Source organism: Alternaria arbusti (genome assembly GCF_024043155.1).
Source record: "Alternaria arbusti strain BMP 1465 chromosome Unknown scaffold_1, whole genome shotgun sequence".
Classification (NCBI taxonomy): domain Eukaryota; kingdom Fungi; phylum Ascomycota; class Dothideomycetes; order Pleosporales; family Pleosporaceae; genus Alternaria; species Alternaria arbusti.
In genome coordinates, this window is record NW_026249941.1 from 2,574,174 (window position 1) to 2,595,218 (window position 21,045).

At 52.8% G+C, this 21,045-nt stretch overlaps 7 protein-coding genes across 7 annotated transcripts; 3 read left to right on the plus strand and 4 right to left on the minus strand.

The window, feature by feature from the left end:
* Positions 1-442: 442 nt before the first annotated feature.
* J4E86_000937 (uncharacterized protein) lies at positions 443-1,712 on the minus strand (the record flags this gene model as incomplete). Its single annotated transcript, XM_051441510.1, has 3 exons — positions 443-1,180; positions 1,371-1,525; positions 1,577-1,712. The coding sequence occupies 3 exons, from the start codon at positions 1,710-1,712 to the stop codon at positions 443-445; spliced, it is 1,029 nt and encodes a 342-aa protein (XP_051307681.1).
* Positions 1,713-2,236: 524 nt separating this feature from the next.
* On the minus strand, positions 2,237-4,213 carry J4E86_000938 (uncharacterized protein; the record flags this gene model as incomplete). Its single annotated transcript, XM_051441511.1, has 4 exons — positions 2,237-2,611; positions 2,636-3,339; positions 3,515-4,046; positions 4,100-4,213. The coding sequence occupies 4 exons, from the start codon at positions 4,211-4,213 to the stop codon at positions 2,237-2,239; spliced, it is 1,725 nt and encodes a 574-aa protein (XP_051307682.1).
* A 1,764-nt stretch (positions 4,214-5,977) lies between these two features.
* J4E86_000939 (uncharacterized protein) lies at positions 5,978-6,922 on the plus strand (the record flags this gene model as incomplete). The annotated part of the gene is made up of 3 exons (XM_051441512.1): positions 5,978-6,074; positions 6,125-6,566; positions 6,634-6,922. The coding sequence occupies 3 exons, from the start codon at positions 5,978-5,980 to the stop codon at positions 6,920-6,922; spliced, it is 828 nt and encodes a 275-aa protein (XP_051307683.1).
* Positions 6,923-7,325: 403 nt separating this feature from the next.
* J4E86_000940 (uncharacterized protein) lies at positions 7,326-12,346 on the minus strand (the record flags this gene model as incomplete). Its single annotated transcript, XM_051441513.1, has 5 exons — positions 7,326-8,092; positions 8,144-8,639; positions 8,687-9,322; positions 9,372-11,917; positions 11,968-12,346. 5 exons carry the CDS (start codon positions 12,344-12,346, stop codon positions 7,326-7,328), a joined length of 4,824 nt encoding a protein of 1,607 aa, XP_051307684.1.
* Positions 12,347-13,093: 747 nt separating this feature from the next.
* On the minus strand, positions 13,094-14,721 carry ANP1 (Mannan polymerase II complex anp1 subunit; the record flags this gene model as incomplete). The annotated part of the gene is made up of 4 exons (XM_051441514.1): positions 13,094-13,459; positions 13,507-13,826; positions 13,877-14,556; positions 14,648-14,721. 4 exons carry the CDS (start codon positions 14,719-14,721, stop codon positions 13,094-13,096), a joined length of 1,440 nt encoding a protein of 479 aa, XP_051307685.1.
* A 1,808-nt stretch (positions 14,722-16,529) lies between these two features.
* J4E86_000942 (uncharacterized protein) lies at positions 16,530-17,652 on the plus strand (the record flags this gene model as incomplete). Its single annotated transcript, XM_051441515.1, has 2 exons — positions 16,530-16,671; positions 16,817-17,652. The coding sequence occupies 2 exons, from the start codon at positions 16,530-16,532 to the stop codon at positions 17,650-17,652; spliced, it is 978 nt and encodes a 325-aa protein (XP_051307686.1).
* A 1,273-nt stretch (positions 17,653-18,925) lies between these two features.
* Positions 18,926-20,503, plus strand: J4E86_000943 (uncharacterized protein; the record flags this gene model as incomplete). Its single annotated transcript, XM_051441516.1, has 3 exons — positions 18,926-18,934; positions 19,004-19,528; positions 19,586-20,503. 3 exons carry the CDS (start codon positions 18,926-18,928, stop codon positions 20,501-20,503), a joined length of 1,452 nt encoding a protein of 483 aa, XP_051307687.1.
* Between the last annotated feature and the right edge of the window lie 542 nt (positions 20,504-21,045).

Sequence of the window (21,045 nt, forward strand, 5' to 3'; positions counted from 1 at the left end):
GGTTATGGGATCAAAGGGCTGTGGGCATCTTTCATCACTGACTTTCTCCATCCATGTATTACTGTCTCGATCCACTGCAGCGCACCTAGCGCTGCTGCATCGATTGTCGATTTGTGGGCTGATGTTCGGACGAATCATGGAGTACTGGGTCTCAAGTCACTTTATGGCGTATACACTTCTAGTCGTAACAACACGGTCTCTTCTTTCTCTGTGTCTCGACATGCGTTGCAGTGCTGTTCCCGTCTTCTTCTCACTTTGACCAGAGCTTTCCCCTCTTCCTACTACTGCATGGCACACGTTTCACAGGCAAGGACGACGAAGCTCCTGTTCGCTCTCCCAGGGTCTTCACGATAGACACGACTGTGCAATTCATCAGATGTGCATCACGAGGATAGGAGATCATGTGTGAAGCGGTTATTGATGTCGATCAAAGTCATATTGTCTACTCCTTGCCCCCAAGATACCTGTAGACTACTGAAAAGTCTTTGCCCTTGCAGTTTTCGGCTTTCTCGCAAGCATCATAGAGCGCTCTTGCTGGTTCTCCCAGCGCAAGCTTGACACCAGCTTCATCAGCAGCCTTCAGTGCAAGCTTAAGATCTTTGCTGGCGAGGCCTATGCCAAATCCTCCCTCGTAGCCTCTGCTTGCGGGAGCGCCCTCAATGACACCGGGAACAGGGTTGTTGACCTCACTAGGCCAGCACTTGCCGGTCGCTGTGTTGATCATACCGGCTAGTGCTTTGGGGTCAAGACCCCACTTCACACCCATACTCATCGCTTCTGCAGTCGCGATGTTGTTCAGTGCGAGCAGATAGTTGTTTGCAAGCTTGCCCTTGAGACCAGCACCTGGTCCGCCAAGGTGAACCACTCTCCGACCCATCAATGACAAGACTTTGGTGGCACCTTCGACTGCCTCAGGCGGCGCCCCGATCATGAAGGTGAGCGTACCAGCCTGTGCACCAACGACACCACCAGACATCGGCGCATCAATGAATTTTCCTTGACCAGTGGAGTGAGCAGCTTCCGCCACCTCACCAGAGGTCATGGGATCGATGGTTGAGCAATCGATGAAGAAGCGTTCTTTGTTGATGGAGCTGTCTGAAAGAAGAGTAGCTGGTTCCAGCATCTCCTTGAAGACTGCCTTGACATGCTTGGGTTCTGGCAAGGATGTAACGATAGTTTCCTGCAACACTGTCAGTGGACTGCACTCGAAGTTTTTGACGAGAAGATGTGTTGTGTATAAAGCATCAGAGGATTGGCTATAATTTTTGTGTAATCAGGAGAAGGGCCACGAATGGCCCCCAACTTAGATCATTGATAGAACAATTAATTCATCACGAGAGTGCTGGAAGTAGTGGTAGAGGTATACGTACGGCTTTTAAAGCGACTTCTCGTACATTCTCAGCCACTCGCACGCCTTGTGGATGCTCCTCGAGGAATTGCTTTGTAGCTGCGGTATTGACATCGTGCACGAAGAGTGTGTCTTCAGCCGGTATCTTCGCTCTGAGGTTCTTCGCCATGGGATAACCTGTATTGGATGTCAGTAAATGATAGTCATGTGAGCTGCCATAGTACTAACCCATGCGTCCCAGTCCTATGAACCCCCATGTAGCCTGCAGGTTGTGGGAGCTTGAGAAGCATCTCCGCGCGCTCTGGCGGGCCGTTGTAGGTGTTGATCTCCGCAGAGGCGAAGCTAGCGCCGAGACTGTCCTCATCTTGTGATATGGTATGAGGAAGGGTATCTGGGTAGTTGAGTTTGGCAACGTGTTGCGGAGAGCGGTTGGAATCGGTCTCCGCACTCATGGATCGCGTTCAGCCGAGGTCACAGTCCAATGCAGCAGCACCCGTACGTGGGGCTAGCAGCATGCGTGTATGCATCGTGAATAATGCGACCCTGGCCCCAAGGCTGCTGGAGCTGGTCTTCCGTGAGGTGCCCGTGAAGCTTGGGACTAAAGATGAAGGGGTGGGTGGGAGCTCAGAGAAAATTACAGGCTGGCGGAAAAGTAATTCCGGCCGAAGCGCGCTATGTCCAATTCGTCGGGGCCCGGGCGTTCGCCTTGAGCGGTGCTCACTACAGCACGACAGCAGACCCTATATGTGTTTGAAGACTCGAACATTCCGATGCTCTGCCTGATGGCTATGAATTCTAGTCGTAATAAGGTGTACATATGAAGCCCAGATCCTCTTCCTATCGAGACATACCTACCTAGGTAGGTATACAAGGCCTTCAAGCTTTCACTCATGCCCTCTCGATTTCGGGATTGGGTCCTCCCAATAACTCCGTATCCGGCAGGTATTCTGGATCTACAATACGAATAGCACTCTTCTCATCTATCAAACCGTCTGACCATCGAAATGATATCTGCTCGTAATCGCTGATACGACAAGTCGCAAGTCCGCCGGTCTCGTTTCTTGCGCTGTCCCTGTCCCTGTCGCTATCGCTGTGGTTTTGTTTCTTACGCCTATCCATGATCGCTGTCCAATCTTCCCATTGGTTGTATATGGGTGGGATGCCTGGATCAGCTGGATCGACATGCTCACACTTTGCAGACGACCCCTCTTCGATTACCAACTCTGCTTCGTGGTCCAGCAGCTTACGAAGCTGCTCTGTAGCCTGTGGAAGGACCGCCACACGTACCACTTCCTTGTTCCGCCCAAGCTGATAATGATACACGCTGTCGAGTTTGCCTACGCCTCTGATCTCCATGCGTTTCATGTGCGGCCATGGAGCGCCTAACAAGACAGGCAGCACCTGTTCCGCAAAAAGCCAGTCCATCGGACGGGTTCCATGTGTCTGCCTTCTCTCACGGCCCCTACGAGGGCCGGCCGACTCCTTGATACCTTCACATTGTTCGAAGAAGAGATTACATAGAGTATTGCGTGTCGATGCTAGGAAACGTGCCCATGAGTGATACAGTGATGTATCCTGGGTAGTGTAATAGTAACCCGTATCAGGCCCTGATATGGTGATATGAAGAGATTTAAGAACAGACTGGCGGGCTGCGAGCGTGTCAAGGGTGTCTGCCAGCACTCGCTCGTTTGGTCGCATCTGCAGTCTGGCACGATTTACGTCGAGATACCTGCGTAGCTCTTGGAGTTGGTTCGAAGCTGGCGGTTCCAGCTCAGACTCCGCTGTATCTGTGGTAAGGCTTGCGAGACCCGATCCAGATGGCTTTGGGTTGGAGTTGGAAGCTGGTTCGAGCTCGGCCCATAGCTTTAGGTCGTTCAGATCTATGCTTTCGAGACGCGGCCCTCCGAGAACACAGGTGACAAATTCGCGCGTCATACGTCCGCCTAGTCGAATAGATCGAGCATCATGGAAGAGCTTCTTCGGCAGAGTAGCTTCCCGCCACGGTCTTTGGTTTCCGTGATTAGCCCAGTAATGTATATGTACTCGCAAGTCTTACCTGAGCCAACAGAGATCGACGTCCACCACATGCACGAAGCTATGGAACGTTCGCCAAAGAGTGTCTGGTAGTGTTAAGATCTGTTCTGATTCGCCATAACCATAGCCTACCATCTTCTGGTGGAAACTCCTCACGCTCTTTGCTGAGAGTCCTCTCGTATTTCTCATAGTGGGTCCTTCTGTTGTCATTGTCGTAAAACATTCTCCACAGCAGATGTAGCTTCTCGTCTGCGGTGAGTGGAGACCCTGGTTCGTATACTCTCACCATGGCTTGAGTATCTCGATCTCGCCCCTGTTTAGACCAGCTTGTCTCAGCGTAAATGGCGCGCCAGTAACGAGGTCGCGCGTCGAACAGCTCTCGATGATGGGTGATGTTCTGATAGCTGTCGAGAACTGTCCAGTGTAGTTCGCGCACATACTTTGCGTAGGTAGGTTTCTCGGCAATGGTCCTTATCAACAGCTCCTGCTTTCTAGCAGTGCTTTGGTCGATACTATGCCATTCCCGAGCGGAGAACCTAGGAGGTACGACGGCCTTTCGGCCTGTGGCAGCTCGCACGACTCGACCTTCGCGGTAAATATCGAAGGAGCATTCGATAGTGGCATTATGGGTGCTTAAATCAAGGTTGCGAAAAAGCTCAGGTAGCTGGGAACCCGGTTAGAAGAGCATGTGGAGTTGTTAGCGGAAGTAAGCTGTACCAGTTTGTTGTGGAGAAGGCGGCAGGTCTCGCTGAGGTGCTTGATGTCTGTGTGTGAACACGAATGCACGATGTCTATGAGCAGTTCAGCTGGCAGTTCCGCGAGATTCGCCATGACAGGGAAACCAAATTGTTCACGGTGCAGTGAACTTAAGTCTTCGAGTGAATGACAGACAGTCTGAGGCAGCACAAAATGCGGGGTGCGGCGTAAGCTTCGGTATCCTGAAACCTGCAGCTGTGCGGCGAAGCTGAACAGTAACGTCACGTGCAAACTCACTATTGACAACCTTGGAACCCAAGATTTGATTCTATCCCTCTCTTCATCATCTAGCGATCTCGACTTCCCTTTCTTGCAGCTCGTTTTCTCAATTCAGCTAAGAGCGCGCCTTCTACAATCCCGGATCAATTAGGCTCCGGCCAGGATGTTCGCAGTTCCTGTCGTACATAAGGAGGAAGACTGATGGAAGTAAGACCAAATGGCAACGTGAACCCCTTCTGCGCCTGTGTAAGTCCTCGAGAGTGGAGAATATGCAGTAACAGCCATCGGAACAGACCATTTCACGTCCACATCGAGCAACCCGGCAAAGACAAACTGAGCTTTCGCTCGAGCGTGGAGGATGAAGTCGCAGCTATGGGAACAAAGTGCGATGAGTAAAAGGTAGCAAACAAGAGAGTCTCTCCGAATCTGTGCACAGTCGCTATCGTCATGGAGACAATACTAATCATGCCTCATAGAGAGGAATCTCCGGGTGTCGGCAAGTGGAGGCTATATCCATCTCACGGTATAGACACCCATTTGAATCACCATCGCATTACTCACAAAAAAGCAGTAGTCATGCGCTGAGCCAAGCCGGACATGTAGTGTTTGGTGTACGGAGGACCGCGGACTCACAGGAGACCGCGGGTCGCGGTGGACCCAAACGTTCGCTTCCCGCTTCCAGCTTCCAGGCCGTCTACCGAGGCAGGAACCAAGCACCGACCTCCTGCGACATGCTTGCCATACCCCTGGGTACCCACAGCTTCGATCGCATCGTGAATGCGCTTTTGTTTTTTACATGATATTTTGATGCGTTAGGAAGACTATCGGTGTTGCGAAGCTTTGCGAGCCATTTCTTCAACAAGATGTGCCACCGACAGTCCTTCCCACGTCTCGGTCAAGCCGCAAACCACCAACTCTATCAAAACCATCAGCGCGCGCATCACCGCTTCAGGATATGAGTTCACCCATCGCCCAAACATACCCTGCCGTTTACCCGCCTCTGCCTTCCCAAGCCTAAGCGCCACGCCTGGTAAGGCACTTGAGGTTTCCAAACGACCATGATGCAACTCGGCACTCCTCTCCCCACTTATCTTCAAACGGCATCCAACCGCCTCACCCATGCGCTTTTCCCATGCCTTCCCTTGGCAAACAAGGCTGTCAAACATCGTTTAGGCTACGTGCAACAATGCGACAGCTTGGCCGCCCTGGTCTTACAGCTCGGGTATCCACATGGCTGTGCGCCATAGGTTGGCCTGTGGCTGCCCTAAGATTCCTCAGGCCATTTTCAACGTTTGAGATGTTATGGGCAGGAGGTGAGCTACGTAGGCAAGATTCATGGTGTGGATAGAGGAGGCAAAGGGTTGATTCGGGCGTGTGGAGGATGTGATAGTGGAGGATACAAGCGTATATGAGCTAAAGTACTTGTAGGTGGGTTTTTGCTCAGTTGGTGTCTTTCTATCCTTCATTCTCTTCGCATCGCTCTTTTGACTACGCAAACCGTAGAACGGTCTTTACATAATCTCTACTTTCGATTCTTCAGTCCACCGTTGAACGGTAGTCTAGTTCCTATTTCTATACCCTCGATACCTTTTTGTAACTCAAGCTATTCGCTATTACACAATGAAGTCAACCATCTTCTCTGTTGCTTTGATCGCTACGGCGAGTGCGCTTCCAGGCCCGGCCTTCAGGACTGTCAACAGACTGCCTAGCATCAAATGTATGTCATACACACATGTTTTCATCTATTCTCTGCTAACCAAACACGAGCCAACCCACTTCGCCGCGCCAGCCAAATCATCCCCGTAATCGTGGGCGGTCCCCAGGATACTTTCATCCCCAACACTATCACCGCAGCAGTCGGCGACATTGTCCAATTCCAGTTCTCCAACGGCAACCACACCGTCACGCAATCGACCGCCGACACAGCATGCACTCCTATGGAAGGCGGTATTCACAGCGGTCACATCCCCTTCGAGGACGGCCAGACAGATGTCGGAACGTTCAACATGCCCATCACGAGCGCGGACCCCATGTTCCTGTACTGTGCTACTGGACCACATTGCCAGGAGGGTCAGGTTATGATGGTCAACCCTGCCAGTACGCAACAGTTGGCCGACTATGTCAAGTTGAGCCAGCAGAGCGAATCGAGCACTGATGGAACCGACGTCGTCGGCGGAACTGCGGGCAAACTTGCTCTGGATGCTGCTGCGTAAGTCTTGATGCCTCCCAGCCTTTTGGTCATGCTTCCGATCATACAAATACTGACTCTCTTACAGCTTCGTACCTGCACCTCCAGAGGATCCCGCTGCTGCCCCTCCCGCCCCTCCCGCTGAGGCTCCGGCTGAGGAGGCGCCAGCTGAGGCACCACCCGCTGAAGAGGCACCTGCTGAGGCACCACCCGCTGAAGAAGCGCCCGCAACAACATCTGCCGCAGAAGCCCCAGCAGAGACGACAGCCGCTGCCGAAGCACCCGCCGAGGCACCTCCTGCTGAGATGCCTATGACTACCGCAGAAGCAGCTCCCGCCGAGACTCCCGCTGCTGCTGCTGCAATGGCTCATGCTTGAAGTGAACGAGGGGCTATGGGAGGAGGAAGTTTTCAATGTAGATCTTGCGAGAAATTGATGAAGTGTATACATCCAAGCCAAGTAGCAGGGCTTTTCGATCATGATGCCGTTTATCCTCTTTGTTGGTGCAATGAGTTGATGTGTATGGAGTCTTGTGCCGTACTGTTAAAGATTTCAATCTACCTAACTGCGAGGTACCCATGTTGACCATCTCGACGAGTAAGCGATGCGAGCCTCTGACACCAATGAGACCACGAAGCAGCGAAGGGGAAATCATGCTCTGTATGATGTCATGTAATTCTCTTCATTACCTCTCACACCATCTATGCTGCAATGTGATAACAATGCTAAAATCACATACCAATAACCCCTCTCATCTGGTGCCATAGTGATACAGAAGATGCTAGCCTTCCTTCTCAGCCACCTTATCCTTCTCCTCCTCGCCGTCCTCACTATCATCCGCAGTTTCGCCAATACTGCTACCTCCCTTCTTCCTCTCAGCGACGTCCATTTCTCTGCCATCGATCACCGGCTCAGCCTTCGCCGCTCGCTCATCCTTACTCGGTCGCGGTCTCGCAGGCTTTCCAGCTTCTTCCGGGAACAGCTCAGAGAAGAGGTTGGGTTGGAAGCGGTTGATGCGCTTCCAAGTCTCGTGCCAAAGTTCCTCTCGCTTGGGGTTTTCGTCGGGCGGTGCAAGGTATCCACCATTGCTGAGCACCAAAAGCATGTTTTTGAGGTTCTCGGCAACGGCTTCGTCCATGTCGCCTTGTCCGCTATTGCCCAAGCGATCCATGAGGCCAACTATTGTAATCCACAAGTCTTCGAAAGACAGGCTCTTTTCCCCTTCTTCATTCTCTTCGCCTGAGAGGCCGTCAAGTAGCACTAGGTAGTGCAGGAAGACCTTGCTCAGAAGTGTGGCGGCCCTGATCCTAGTCTCGCTCATGCCCAATGGATCAGATTGGTAGACTTCTGGTTTGAGCAGCTGGGTGATGAGGGGTATAAGGACTTCGCTGAAGATCGCGGTCCATTCTCGGTGCTCGGGGGAGGCGAGGTCGTTGGAAAGAAGGGTTCGTTGGAGTGAGGAGAAGGCTTGCTGGCGTAGGGAGCGGCAAGGGTTGAGACATTGATGCGCGAGAGTCTTGAGAATAGGAGACCAGTATGCGGTCCATGCTGAAGCTGTGTTAGCGTCTCGATGCTTGACGAAGAGAGAAATGTTCATACCTTCAGTAGTCTCAAGATGAGACTGCTCGATAAAGTTTGGCACCCTGCTGGAAAGTTGGAAGACAATGCTCATAGCAGTGCTGCCGCGTACGACAACTTCGTTACTCTCAAGCTTCTTAGGCTTCTGGCCCTTGTTGCGTCGTGCAGCCTGATCATGCAACTGCTCTTCTCGAGCTCCAACTTGAGCTGCAGTTGCGAACTCATTGAGAAGCGCAATCGCAGCCTCGTAGTTATCAGCAGTAATGCCAGGTTGAGGCGAAGTGGTAAGGTCTTCGACGAGCTGGAATACATCCCCAGCAGCATTGGGCACTCCTGAAAGTCTGCTGAGAATGGTCCAGAAGTCTGGTGATCCTGCAAGCTCACTGCGAAGAGCGTTCGGACCCTTGCAGCAGTCTGTCAGACCCTTCAGAATCGGTTGTGCGCACTCGTGTAGCAGAGCATCATTGAAGCTGGAGAACGTGTGCATAAGGACTGGCGCACGGATGAAGTCATAGTCCTGGATCGATTAGTACTGTATTTTCTTGAGAGTGCATCGAGACTTACATTGCTGGCTTTGAGCAGACTCAGAAGATAGTATACCGATCGTGCAATGACCACGTAGTGATGCTTAGGCGCGTCGCGGATGACAGACGCCAAAGCATCCGTTACATCCTTTGCAAGCTCCTTAACAGTCTCTTCATCCCTAAGCGCTAGGACAGTCGCCAGCTCAAGGACGAAGACAAGACTTGGGTCGTAAAGTGGGCCTTTACCCTTCTGTCTAGGACCGGTCGTTCGCGGACTTGCGCCGGGTATCTCCGGCTTCACAACGATGACTCTAGGTGAGCCATCTTCCGGTAGATGCTCAAGTAGAGATGATAGAAGCGATCGCAGAGACTCCACTGGTAGCTGGCTGATGTTCGCAAGGATATCTTCAAAGTGACATTCCTTGACAGTATCCACAGTACAAAGTGTGTACTCAATCTCTTGGTCTGATGGCTCCGGAGGCTCGTCATTGGCAAAGCTCGACACATATGATGTCAGGGCCGAGAAGATGCCAGTGTCTGCTGGACGCTCTGCACGGTCGATGACTTGTGCTGGGTTCTGAAGTGGTATGGGTGCTAGAGCAAGCGTCTTCTGGAAAGAAAGGAAGTAGGGTGGTATCAGCGAGTTGACGAACAAGTTCACCATGATGCGAATAAGCTACTATTGTTAGCACTGTATAGAAAAACAACAAAATCGTAGACCTTACATGTTGCCACCCATCTCTTATTGATGCTTCGTTACCCTTGATGACCTGGAACAAAACTACGGTCGCTAGCTGCGCCCTACCGTCACGACCGAATCGCACAGCAGTCTCGCTGACCATGACGCTCTTCTTGTCGGCTTGCACCTCGGTGTTGAGCGATGTGCTTGGTGGCACATCGGGCGCCAATGTGCTGATGTACGACAAGCACGAGATGATACGGTCGAGAGCCTCAGTAAGGTCGTACTTGGCAGCGATTTGAGCGCATTGGTCAAAGCCCTGCACAACGCGGGAAAAGACGGCATCGTCAGTAGCAGACATGAACACGTAGGATAGGGTTGCTATGATCGGCTTCCATGTGGCAGCGAACATGTCCGCATCGAAGATGTTGGTGTCGCAGATGACGATGTCGGACGTCGACTGGCACTTGACTAGCAGCTCTTTCCACGCGTGGTCGTATGCGTTTCGATCGCTGTGCTCCTCGGGTAAGATAATCTCGCGATTCTTGATGGAATCATAAATTCCTTGCAAGAACTCAGGTTCAAAATCCTTGCCATTGTTAACACCTCGAACGTTCTTGGTGAAATCTTCCAACTGCATTCGTTTCGTCTTCAAGTTGGGGTTGTGTTGATCGGTGTTCAGCATAATGACAGCGTATGTGAGGATATAGATGGCATCGCCGTTGGCAATTCCCTCAGGCTTGACCATGTTGAAATACGTCTCAGAGAATTCTGTCAGAATCCGCTCGATCAGGGCCGATTCACCAGGGAGACGGAAGGCGTGCAGGAGCTGTCGAAGCGCTTCATCTATCCGCTGTCCTTTGAAGTCGAACAAGTTGATGAACTCGCTCAAGATCGCCTCGTTTCCCTTCTTCGAGATGAACTCGCCCAATACTTTTTTATCGACTCTCGTAGTACCTTTGACGAACTCGGCGATGCATTTAGGATCATCTGGGTCTCGGATGATTCCCTGTTGTGCCAGGTAGGCGATACCAGCCTTGGGCTTTTCGTTGAATTTAGTGGCACCACGGATGATGATCGCCTTGCGCGCCCGCTGCTCGCGGAGTGACTCAACGCTTGGATAGCCTTCAGTCACAGGCTCGTCGTCGAGGCGATCTGCCATAGATTGCACGAAGCCAAGCAGTGCGTCCAAACACAGTGGAGGTACATTGACAGTACTCCATGTTGCAGAGTCTGGGAACGCGTTTCTGGAGAGAAGTCCAACAATGTCCATGCAGACATCTCCACGGTCAATCTCACAGTCGTAGTTGACGAAAAGCTCTGCCATGTAGGAAGGTATCCGAACCAAGCCACCCAAGTTCTCCACCATGGCCTCTCGAGCATCCGGCTTTCGGGCGCCTCCTTCCAGCCCCAGCTTTTGCCGATCCTTGACAGGCACTGGAGTTGAACGACCGCTTGAGTTGCTCTTTTGTTGCGGCGGCTGCTTGATTAGACTGGGCGCACTTGGAACTCCTTCGTATAATGAAGGTTCGATGCCCGGCTCAATGGGTATCTCAACCCGTGGGAAAAGGCATGCGACCAGATACGAGAGGTAGAGCTCTTGTTGCAGCTTGAGCACATTCCTGCATGTCGCCAGCAACGTACCAGCAACTCGCAATGACTCGTTCAAGATGGCCATATTGTCTGATCTGACGAGCTGGAAGATGTGCCTGCACAAGGTGTCCTTGGCCAGATTGGCCAGACTGGGATGGCTCGCTATCGACGGCCCGGCGACTTCAAGAGCAACGTCTACGATGCGCAAGGCCATGACGCGCATGGTGTCGGTGTGTTGGCGGTCGTGAGGGTCCAGCAGATCAACCAATACTCTGAACAGCTCTCTTATGGACGGCAATGAGTACGGCTTGATCTCGAGAGGGGCTTGTGGCTGCCCATCCGCCGCGGTTGCTGGTAGATCTAGAGTACTACTCGCAGGGTTCGCGGTACTGTCGTTGTCTTCATGTCCCTTCTCAGGATCGATTGGCTGCTGCAGCGCCTCGACCTTGTGCTGTGCAGAGTCTCCCTCGCCATTTGCGGTTGGGTCCATCCTCAGACCATCTTGCTCGTCCTTTCCTTCCAACTCTTCGTCCATGGCGTCCAGCTCCTCTGGCGATTCAATCTCCAGCGTCTTCAGCCTGCGGAATATGACCTGACACATGGAAACCATGGCAATCTCTGCCGAGCGTCGGAGCAGCTCTGACAGTCTCGCCTGGCAGCACATGCTCAAGCCTGTCTCCATCATCTCGCATACGCTCTCGTCGCCCAGTACCTCTCCTCCGCGGCCTGAGATCATGACTTCCATAAGCCTGAGGATACGAAGGAGAACGATCTCGTCGGCAGCCGAGTCGCTGGCTTCGAATCGGCAGTGTGTAATGGCGGAGGAGAGCTGCTGCATAGCTTCTGGTAGACGTGGAGAGTCATGGCCAATGATGCCGTACGACAGGAATTTGGTTATAGCGATGAGGGCGAGCGAGGTGATGGGCGCGGAGGTGGAGGAGGAGCGGATGACTTGTAGGAAGGGGTGGAGCATGGAGGGGGTATCGAAGGTCCGGATGTCTGGTGCAGCGTTAGCATCGCCCATGTATCGTCCCAACTGCAGCATTCACCTTTGCAGCCCTTCAGGTCGTTCCGCAGGCGCGCAAAGGCAGACATGAGGGGGTTGTCCTGCATGCTCTTGCCCTTCTTCCCCCGCAGGCCCCATCTGCTCGGTACAGCCTCCTCTTGCTCTCCTGCGCTTATGATGCCCTGTCCCGTGCGGTCGCGTCGTTGCACAGCCGGTGTCTTGTTGGAAGAGCTCCCCAGTATGGCCGCGACTGAGGAGTGTGCCCAGCGGGCATGCTTTCGCATTGCCGACGTAACGGTAATGCATTCTGTCACCACCAGAGCTACTGGATTGACTGCGACGGTGATAGGTCGGGGGTCCAGGTCGACGATTGTTTCCTGGAGTGTCGACGCGACATGGTCGTCGCCGTCGGTGCTCGACATGGCGCGGGAAGGTTGTGGTGTACGTGTGTGTATGCGACAAAAGTGTGGTGCGCGGCGTCGTGTCTTTATGGTGGAGGGCTCATGGACAGCTGTATGTCTGGTTCAGTCGACTTGAAAGATGACACGCATCCTCCCAATTGCTGCTGCCTGGTGATAATCTAAATATTGAGGTATCTGGGGCGTAAAATAGTCTTCGCCCTCGACAATCTGTCCTCAAGTCGTACGCAATCGATTCCAGGCGTCGAGTTGCACCGTCCGAACATTTGGCGGCTTAGCTCTAGCGGAGTTTCGGAGGTGCTGAGGCCAGGGGTCCGACCAGCGTCAGATGCCAGCCATGACGAAACACAGAAGCATGGCGAGTTGCGCTAATCTTTTCCGCTTGCATTTCATAATGTTTCTTGATATTGTTACAAACAAACCTAGTGCTCATCTACTGCTGAACCTACAACGCCCGTGATGCAAAGGCTGCTGTCTAATGTATACATTCCTCCGCATCGTCTCCAAACACCCTCCTAGGGGAAATGCCACCATTCAAGGCCGATTCCGCCAAATGTTGTTGCCTTGAAAATCTGTAGGCTACAATGAAAGCATGCAGTATATCGAAAGAAACAAAGTCAGATCTGCGCCCAATCTGCCTAAATCGTTACTGTCGTCGCTGTGGTGGTTCGACCCACTATGGTCCAATATTGCGAACATGGATGCAGACCGAGGTCCCGTACCCTTGAGATTATGCGGGTGCTGTAACGACTACGATTGCTCGCCCTCCTTCTTTTCGACTGGCTTGTCCTCTTTGGTGTCTGCCTGGTTTGACTCCTGTTTCGCTGCTGCTTCTTGTTGCCTGGCCTTCTCGGCTGCCGCCTTCTCCTCGTTCTTTGCTTGCTGGACCATGTCTTGAACCGCCGCCTTCTCCTTCTCCCAGTCGCTTTTCTTCTCGTCAAAGTTCTCCTTGATCTTGTTCTCCTTTGCCTTCTTGGCCTCTTCTTCGGCCTCCTTTGCCTTGCGTTCCTTCTCCATCTCTTCCATGTGTCGGATATCGTCAACACTGGGTTCGTAAAGATGCCAAATTGTATAGTGGGGAAGGCCGACGACGGAGAATTTCATGCGCTTTGCCATCTGCTATGTGTTAGCTCTGTTGTAAGAGGTGTAATGACATAGCTCACCTTGCCGAATCCCTCCGTCTCAGCGTGCTTCTCGAAACTGAACGCAGGGAAGTGGACACCGGAACGGAAGACCTTGGCTTTCGCAAGAATACTGACACCACCAACACCATCGATCTCCATTTCCATGTCCGGGTCGCCATAGGGGTCGCGAAGGTAGGCCAAATGCGGGCGCCAAGTAGCGTACTCTGCGTATCCCTCTACAATGACTGCATCCTCGTCGAGGGTGTCGGCGAGAGCGAGAGCGGTCTCGGATTCTTGCCAGGAGTTCAGATCGTATGGTTGTTCTCCGCCGAGCCAGTCCGGAAGCGGTCGCCAGACGTCTACGTAGGATGTTAGCATGCAAACTTGTACTATGCGTGGCCGTACATACTCGGTACAATGACATCCTTGTTGTGTCGCATCAGATCTTCCAAGATTGTGAAGGGAGCAGTCTCCACATCGACATCTCTCCAGTAGACCCAGCTGTGCGTTGGTCGCAGAGCAGCGCTTAGCAGCCAGTTTCGCGCTTGCGCCATTGACTTTCGGCGCCCAGCCTGTGCCGCAAAACCGTGACGGCTCTCAACATCTTGGTTGACCTTTTGCCCGAAATCCTTCTCCATGATGGAGATCTCGCCAAATTGCTGCTTGGGATCGGGATTGGCCTGTAGCTCCTCCAACTTCTCCGTCAAGAGTGAAATGGTGTTGTCCTTGGAATCTCCGACGAGGAAAGCCAGGTCAATGAGGTTGTGCGGGTAGGTGAGGTTCTTCAGATGGCCAAAGAACATGGGCAAATGCGGAGCCGCGTCTCGCAACGGAGCGCATAGCAGGATGCGCTCTTCCCTCTCCCATCCCCTTGCCGTGCCCTGGACATTGTTCAGATCGTAGTATCGCACCGTCTCGAGTTGCGCGTCATCGCTCGTGGTGAGTAAGCTGAGGGGCCCGGAGCCCAGGTTCGGTCGCAAGTCGGGGAAGAAGAAGAATAGGGCGGTAAAGAACAGCGATCCTACGATCAGCAAGCGCTGGATCAGTGTTCTCCGCCGCCGGAGCGCAGGCTGTGACCGTGGCTGGAATCTGAAGGTGCACCGAGTGTTAGAACCGTGTTCATTTGGGGGTTGAGCGTAAAGGAGGCGCGGCGCAGGGTGCCGGCGGGTGTTGGACGTACTTGTGAGGTTGGATTGAAAAGGTGCCCCCTCCTTGTGAGGGATATGCCCCGTTGGAAAAGGCATGGCGGTGCATCTTCCCTTTCGTAGAGGAATGTAATGGCAACATCCAGAGAGATGGGCGCCAGATGTCGAATGCTCCCTTGGAGAACCCCGGTCACCGAAGACCCGCCAGATCACCAAGTTGCTGATCGAAGCACCACCTTGCACTCCTTGTTGATCTCCACCAGGGGAATGGCCGCTGCTCAGTGTATTCGCGAGGTTGCACACTTCGGTAGCCGTCTTCAGATTGGTGTTGTCGTGCGCTTGGGGTGTTGCGCGTCTTTGATAACCTCCGTTGTAGGGCCAAGGATTTGTTCGCTAAGGCCACGGTGACGTCCAGATAGGTTGCCGATAACTCGCGCGCGTCTCAGCGGATGTTGCCGAATCAATCGACTCGACGCGCAGGGCTGACGAGATGCACGGTGGTGGTCGTTCGAGTGCTGCCACTTTGTCAGATCCCCGAGGTGGGAGGCTAAGCCAAGCCACCTAGCATGGCCGTTTCAGACTTGTAGAGCAATGATGTGCAGGAGTGGCTGTCCACGTCCAAGCAGCGAATAGTAACGGTACACGAGCGAGGGTGAGTTTAGACCCTCGTATTCTCGACATTGCGTCGTATGTCTCACAGGGGTCATGCAGTGGTGAAAGGGAAGCAGCACATTGCGACAACCAACTTGTCACTTGTACAAAGAATCACGAGCAAACATCAAGGAACAGGGACAGGAACAATTATGAGTTGAATGAATGCATTCGAAGTACGAGTATCTACTACAGCCCACGATTCCGGGTTCCACTGTATCATTCTATGGTTGCTTTCAACAATCTGAACGTCGTTAGCGATGCTCAAACAGCGATCTCGTAATAGTATCGACGTGTGTTGTGTGCTCAGAAAGCCGTGTTAAATCATCCCCCATCGCCTGGCCTCGGGTCGCGGCAGCCCAAGACGGATTGCCGCGACTTTTGGCTCAAAGACCACAATAACGCGGCGTTGGACGAACCAACAGTGCAACTCCACAACCCGTCATCCCAGCCGAGACTGGTAGGGTGCGGGAGGGTGACCCGGCGACAGATGTCGTTGAATGGATAGACTAGTTTTCCTCCTTGAACGGAACGGAAGAGGGATCGGGGTGCTTACCATGGACAGTAGGCTTGTGGTGATAAGATCTGGAATGCGTGTCTGGTTACAATGTCAGCGAGATCCTTCAATTTGTGAAGTAATGAGCTGGAAGTGTAAAGTGATATCAGACAAAGGTAAGCGGTATAAATTTTCTTCAAAGAGATTCAGTAGCAGAACTGAAATAATACGATCATCATATAAAGCGAAGTGAGAAGGGATGATGAAGACTTACCACTAATCAGTATGTACTGGGAAGTGCTGTAGGTTAGCAGTAGACGTGCTGGCGCATCAATTGTATGCCCAAGAACATAGACTCGTGTCACAGCCGTGAAGCTATGACTGCATGCTTGCAAGTCGCGTCGTCGCGCGCTCTGTTACAACGCTGGCCTATATCTGAGCCGAGTTAGCTAGGGTCGCAAAGTCTGATGCGAAAGCGGAAGCTCCAAAGTTGGAATCAGAGGGTGGTGCATGTTCAAAGCTCATCTAAGATCGCAAGAACTATTTCAAGGTATCAATCATGAAATGGGGGAGGATAGAGGGGTGTGCGTGAACGTACCGTGAGCGCGGATGTGAGGTAAGGAAAGAAAGTTGAACCAGACGCGCAAGAAAATTGAACTTGAGGGTCCCGAAATCTTGGCAGATCTGCGCTTAGTCATCCACTTTTCTGAACACCATGAAATCATCTGCAAGTACAGCAAACGCTGCAGCACAACACAATCACAGACACGATGAACACGGACAGGAGAAGAAATAATGCGCCCAGTGGCGGTACCAGTGCGCCAGTGTTTGCGCGTACAATCAGAGATCCGCAGTACCTGGAAAAGTTGAGGCCGACAAGGTCAAGAGGCGCGAATGAGCTTCGCAGGATCTGTAAGTGCCCGAATGACCCCATGTGTCTTCCTACGCGCGGGTGTGGAGCTCACCTGAATCGATGTGGCTTCCAGTAGCTGTCAGCGAGCTGCATGTTGTCTGCAATGCGTACCCTACACATGTTCTGCTTCTAACACGTCCACAGTCCTCCAAACATCCATCATACCCTCAGCGTCGGGCTCCGCGTACCTCGAAATACCCTGCTCCTCCCCCGCGATCAAGTCGACCCTCATTCCGCCGACTTCATCTCTCAAGATCACGGCTTCTATACAAGGCCCCAAGCCTCTTCCCCGTAGCGCGCCCTTCAGTCCTTCGCTCCTCCTTACCACCACAGTTAAGTTTGCGCCGTTCGCAACACGACAACGGCGAGGCTACATACGCGATTCGGCAGAGCGCGATCTGGGGGTTCATCTAGAGACCGCGCTACGAGGTGTCATCATCGGAGAGAGATGGCCCAAGAGTGGGGTCGAAGTAGTAGTCACCATACTGGAAGGAGATGAAGATGGCTGGTGGGGAGACTCTGCTAGCGGGGGCAGCGCGGCCGGGAGTGGATGGGGTCTCTTGAACGTGCTAGCAGGCTGCATCACCGTCGCCAGCGCTGCCATAACGGACGCCGGCATAGACTGCGTCGATGTGGTGTGTGGAGGTGTCGCCGCAATCACGCGAAATCCCGAGTCAAAACAAGAGCAGGAGCTGGCTAGAATACTCGATCCCTGTCCAGCAGAGCACAAGGACGTTGTTGCCGCCTGTGTAGTCGGATACCTGGCTTCAAGAGACGAGATCACAGAGATATGGATGAAGGGGGACGTCGGCTCAGATCCAGATGCTTTGATCGAGGGCGCCACGCATGCCGCTGTCGGCAGTCTCGCGGTGGTCAAAGAGGTCCTGCTCGAAGCGCTGCAAGCCAAGTTTCGGGGTCAGATCGAGGCGAGCGAGAGCGGTATGAAGAGGAAGGCACAAGACGTGGACATGACAGGATGAGGCAGAGTGCCATAAAGCTTGTTACACTGTTTTCAGTTTGCAGCTTTGCACACACCAGGGAGCCAAACGTCAGGCTGGCGCCTCAACCGCCGACGCAAGATCGTTGCCGATAACGTCGACCCTCGCCTGGTGGGTAAGCGTCGGACCGATCTACAAATTGTGGCCTTGTTCGTATGGCGTTCTCAAAATGCATAGCTTCGGCGTTCAAAACCGCCTGAGTAGGATAAGCTCATGCGTGTGGACCTCAAGGCCTAAACTTCACGGCTAAGAGGGCCCACTTGTATCCACCTGGAGTAGACGTTGAGCCCAAGTGCAGAAACTACCTTAGCCGACGACATGTATAGAATACGATTTTGTCCGCCTGTTTCCGCGGTCGAGCTGGCGCTATCAGTGAAGACGGACGCGATGATACATTGACCTCAACCACAAACAATCCAGCCCAGCAGCGATCTGACAGCAGAGACATGTCCTCAAGTCTCAGGCGCGCCATATCTCCCGCATGTGCAGTAAACATTGCCAAGGTGCATGTCGGAGCTTTGACCGCGATGATTGGTGCGCAATTGCAGGAAGTGGCTGGGGTGCAGCAATCCTTGCTACTTGTTTTGACAATGGCGTCACGATCCTACACCTCCAGCCTCCGACACGGCTCACAGATTGGACATATTCCTGATACTTTGGGAATAAGCTTGGAACGGCAAAGAACAAGCGTGTCGGTAAAGCCAGGACGAGTTCACGGCCCACCCGGAGTACGCTAGAGTCGACACTTTCAGAGCTTTCCGGGCGCGTCGCATTGGCAATGGCAGCGGCGTGGGTCCAGAGGTCATCCCGCTCCTGCTATCGTCGAAGTCATCCTTGCCGAGATGGGATGAGGCAGTAAGCACAGCTTCCCACAGCGCTGTCTTGGGGAGCCACTACCTGCTTGCGGCTGGCGAGGAACAGACACATATCTGTGTTCGCTGTGCCACTGTCTCTCTTATCCTCTTTCCCCAGCCAATTTTGTCACTTTTGGTTTTTATCATTCCCAGCGGGCGACATATGCACGCCGTTCGTTTTTCTCGCTCGAATCACAGCACAGTAGCCGGCAAGCAATTCCGTCTTAGCTGCTCCTCCGCGGCCAAGATCCACTGCAACTAGTCTTGGTGCATAACATTGCGATACCAACCCAAGCGGCAATCTGGAGGATTATAAGGCGAGACAGTAGTCGCTGCAATCACCCAAGGATTTCTACGTCTTTCGCTCTACGGTCGTCGTTGTAAAATTGTCCTTCGCTACCATGCCTTCTGTACGTTCCATGCCTACAGCATCCAACCCATGTTCCTTGCATCGTGAGCCACGCTAACGTTTCTCTTAGTTCAGTCGCGTAGCCGCGCTGCTCCCCGCGCTCTTCTCATCCATCGCCTATGCCGTCCAGCCAGTCGAGATCCGTGGCCAGGACTTCATCAACACCGCCACCGACAAGCGGGTAATGATCATTGGTGTCGATTACCAACCCGGAGGTCAGGGAGCATACAATCCCACAAACAGCGAAGATCCTCTCACAGATGGCGACAAATGTCTGCGAGATGCAACCCTCATGCAAAAGCTGGGTGTAAACACGATTCGTGTCTACAATCTCGACCCTACGCTTGACCACTCCAAGTGTGCCTCCATCTTCAACGCGGCCGGCATCTACATGATCCTTGATGTCAACTCGCCCTTACCCGGAGAAAGCATCAACCGCGCGGAACCATGGACATCCTACAACAGCGACTACCTCACTCGCGCGTTCGGCATCATCGAGAACTTCAAGGGTTTCCCCAACACCATGGCTTTCTTCTCTGCGAACGAGGTCATGAATGATCTGAGCACTGCTGAGTACAACCCCCAGTACATCCGGGTACGTTCAATCACCCTAGGCAATTTCTCACAATGATACGAGCTAACAAAACCACAGGCTGTCCAGCGTGACATGAAGAACTACATCAAGAACCATGCCGATCGCACCATCCCGGTTGGCTATTCCGCTGCAGATGTCCGCGAGATCTTGCACGACACCTGGGCTTACATGCAGTGTATCCATGACGAAGATGAATCTTCTTCCGACTTCTTTGGACTCAACTCCTACAGCTGGTGCAATGGCGACAATTATCAGACTTCCACATACGATGGTCTGGCCACCATGTTCGCCGACTCTGCTGTCCCTGTCTTTTTCAGCGAGTACGGCTGCAACCGTATCATGCCTCGTGACTTCGACGAAGTTCAGGCCCTTTACGGCGACCAGATGAAGGCGCTCTCTGGTGGTCTCGTCTATGAGTACTCCCATGAGGAAGCAAACTACGGCTTAGTCGAGATTGACCAAGACGGCTCTGTCGCACTCATGAAGGACTACGACAACCTCCAGAGCCAATTCAACAAGCTCGATCTTAGCGCCCTTGAGGCGACCAACCCTCAGTCCACCGAGCTCAAAGCCCCCGAATGCGACGGCAGCCTCATAACCGCGGAGCAATTTAGCAAAAACTTCACGATTCCAGCTGTCTGCCCTGGATGCCAGGATCTCATCGACAACGGTATCGAGAACCCAACAAATGGCGCGCTGGTGGATATCGGTGACACCAACGTCAAACAGAAGGTCACTGGTAGCAACGGCCAGCAAATCAACGACTTGTCGCTCAATGTTGTGTCCAACGATGGGTCTAACACTCCCGGCGGCGAAAACACGAGCCCTAGTGGCACCGACTCGAGCAACGGTGACAACCCCAGTCAGACGGGCGACGCGGCGCAGCCTTCGGAGACTGAAGGAGCAGCTTCGCACATGTCCTTCAACTTCGGACTAGCTATGATGGGCGTGTTCGTATATATGCTCACTTTGTAGTTCTATTGTCCGCGTTTTACAGAGCGACCAAGCTTTTGGTTCAGTCTACTATGCATAATAATTGCGACATTCTGGAGGACGAGGAGGGATGAATTGGACATGCGCATGAACTAATGAAGTCAAATCGGAAGAGGAACTAATGGCGTTGCTATTCTTGTACATAGTTGGGATGTGTATACCCTTATCGTTTTTGAGACGCAACTGTTTCCGGCGTCTACACGCAATATTACTTCCTTGCACATAAGAGTATTTCTCCACACCTTCACTTTGATATGCTTTGTTTGAGTATATAGGCTGACTTTGTCTTGCTGCATTATTCACGGCTAGTAAATCCCAAACTATGTATGGGTCACTTGAAAGTTTGGTAAGCCCACGTATAGACCAAGCTTGGTCGCTCGATCAGCCCTCGTAACAGCAATGATCATGGTCAGGACTGTTGGTTTCATGTGTTTATTAATCAATGGTACTTTTCCGTAGTCTGGAGGCCGTGGCCATCCACTATACTGCATAGCCTGCATCGCATCGTGATGCTGACCCCGTAT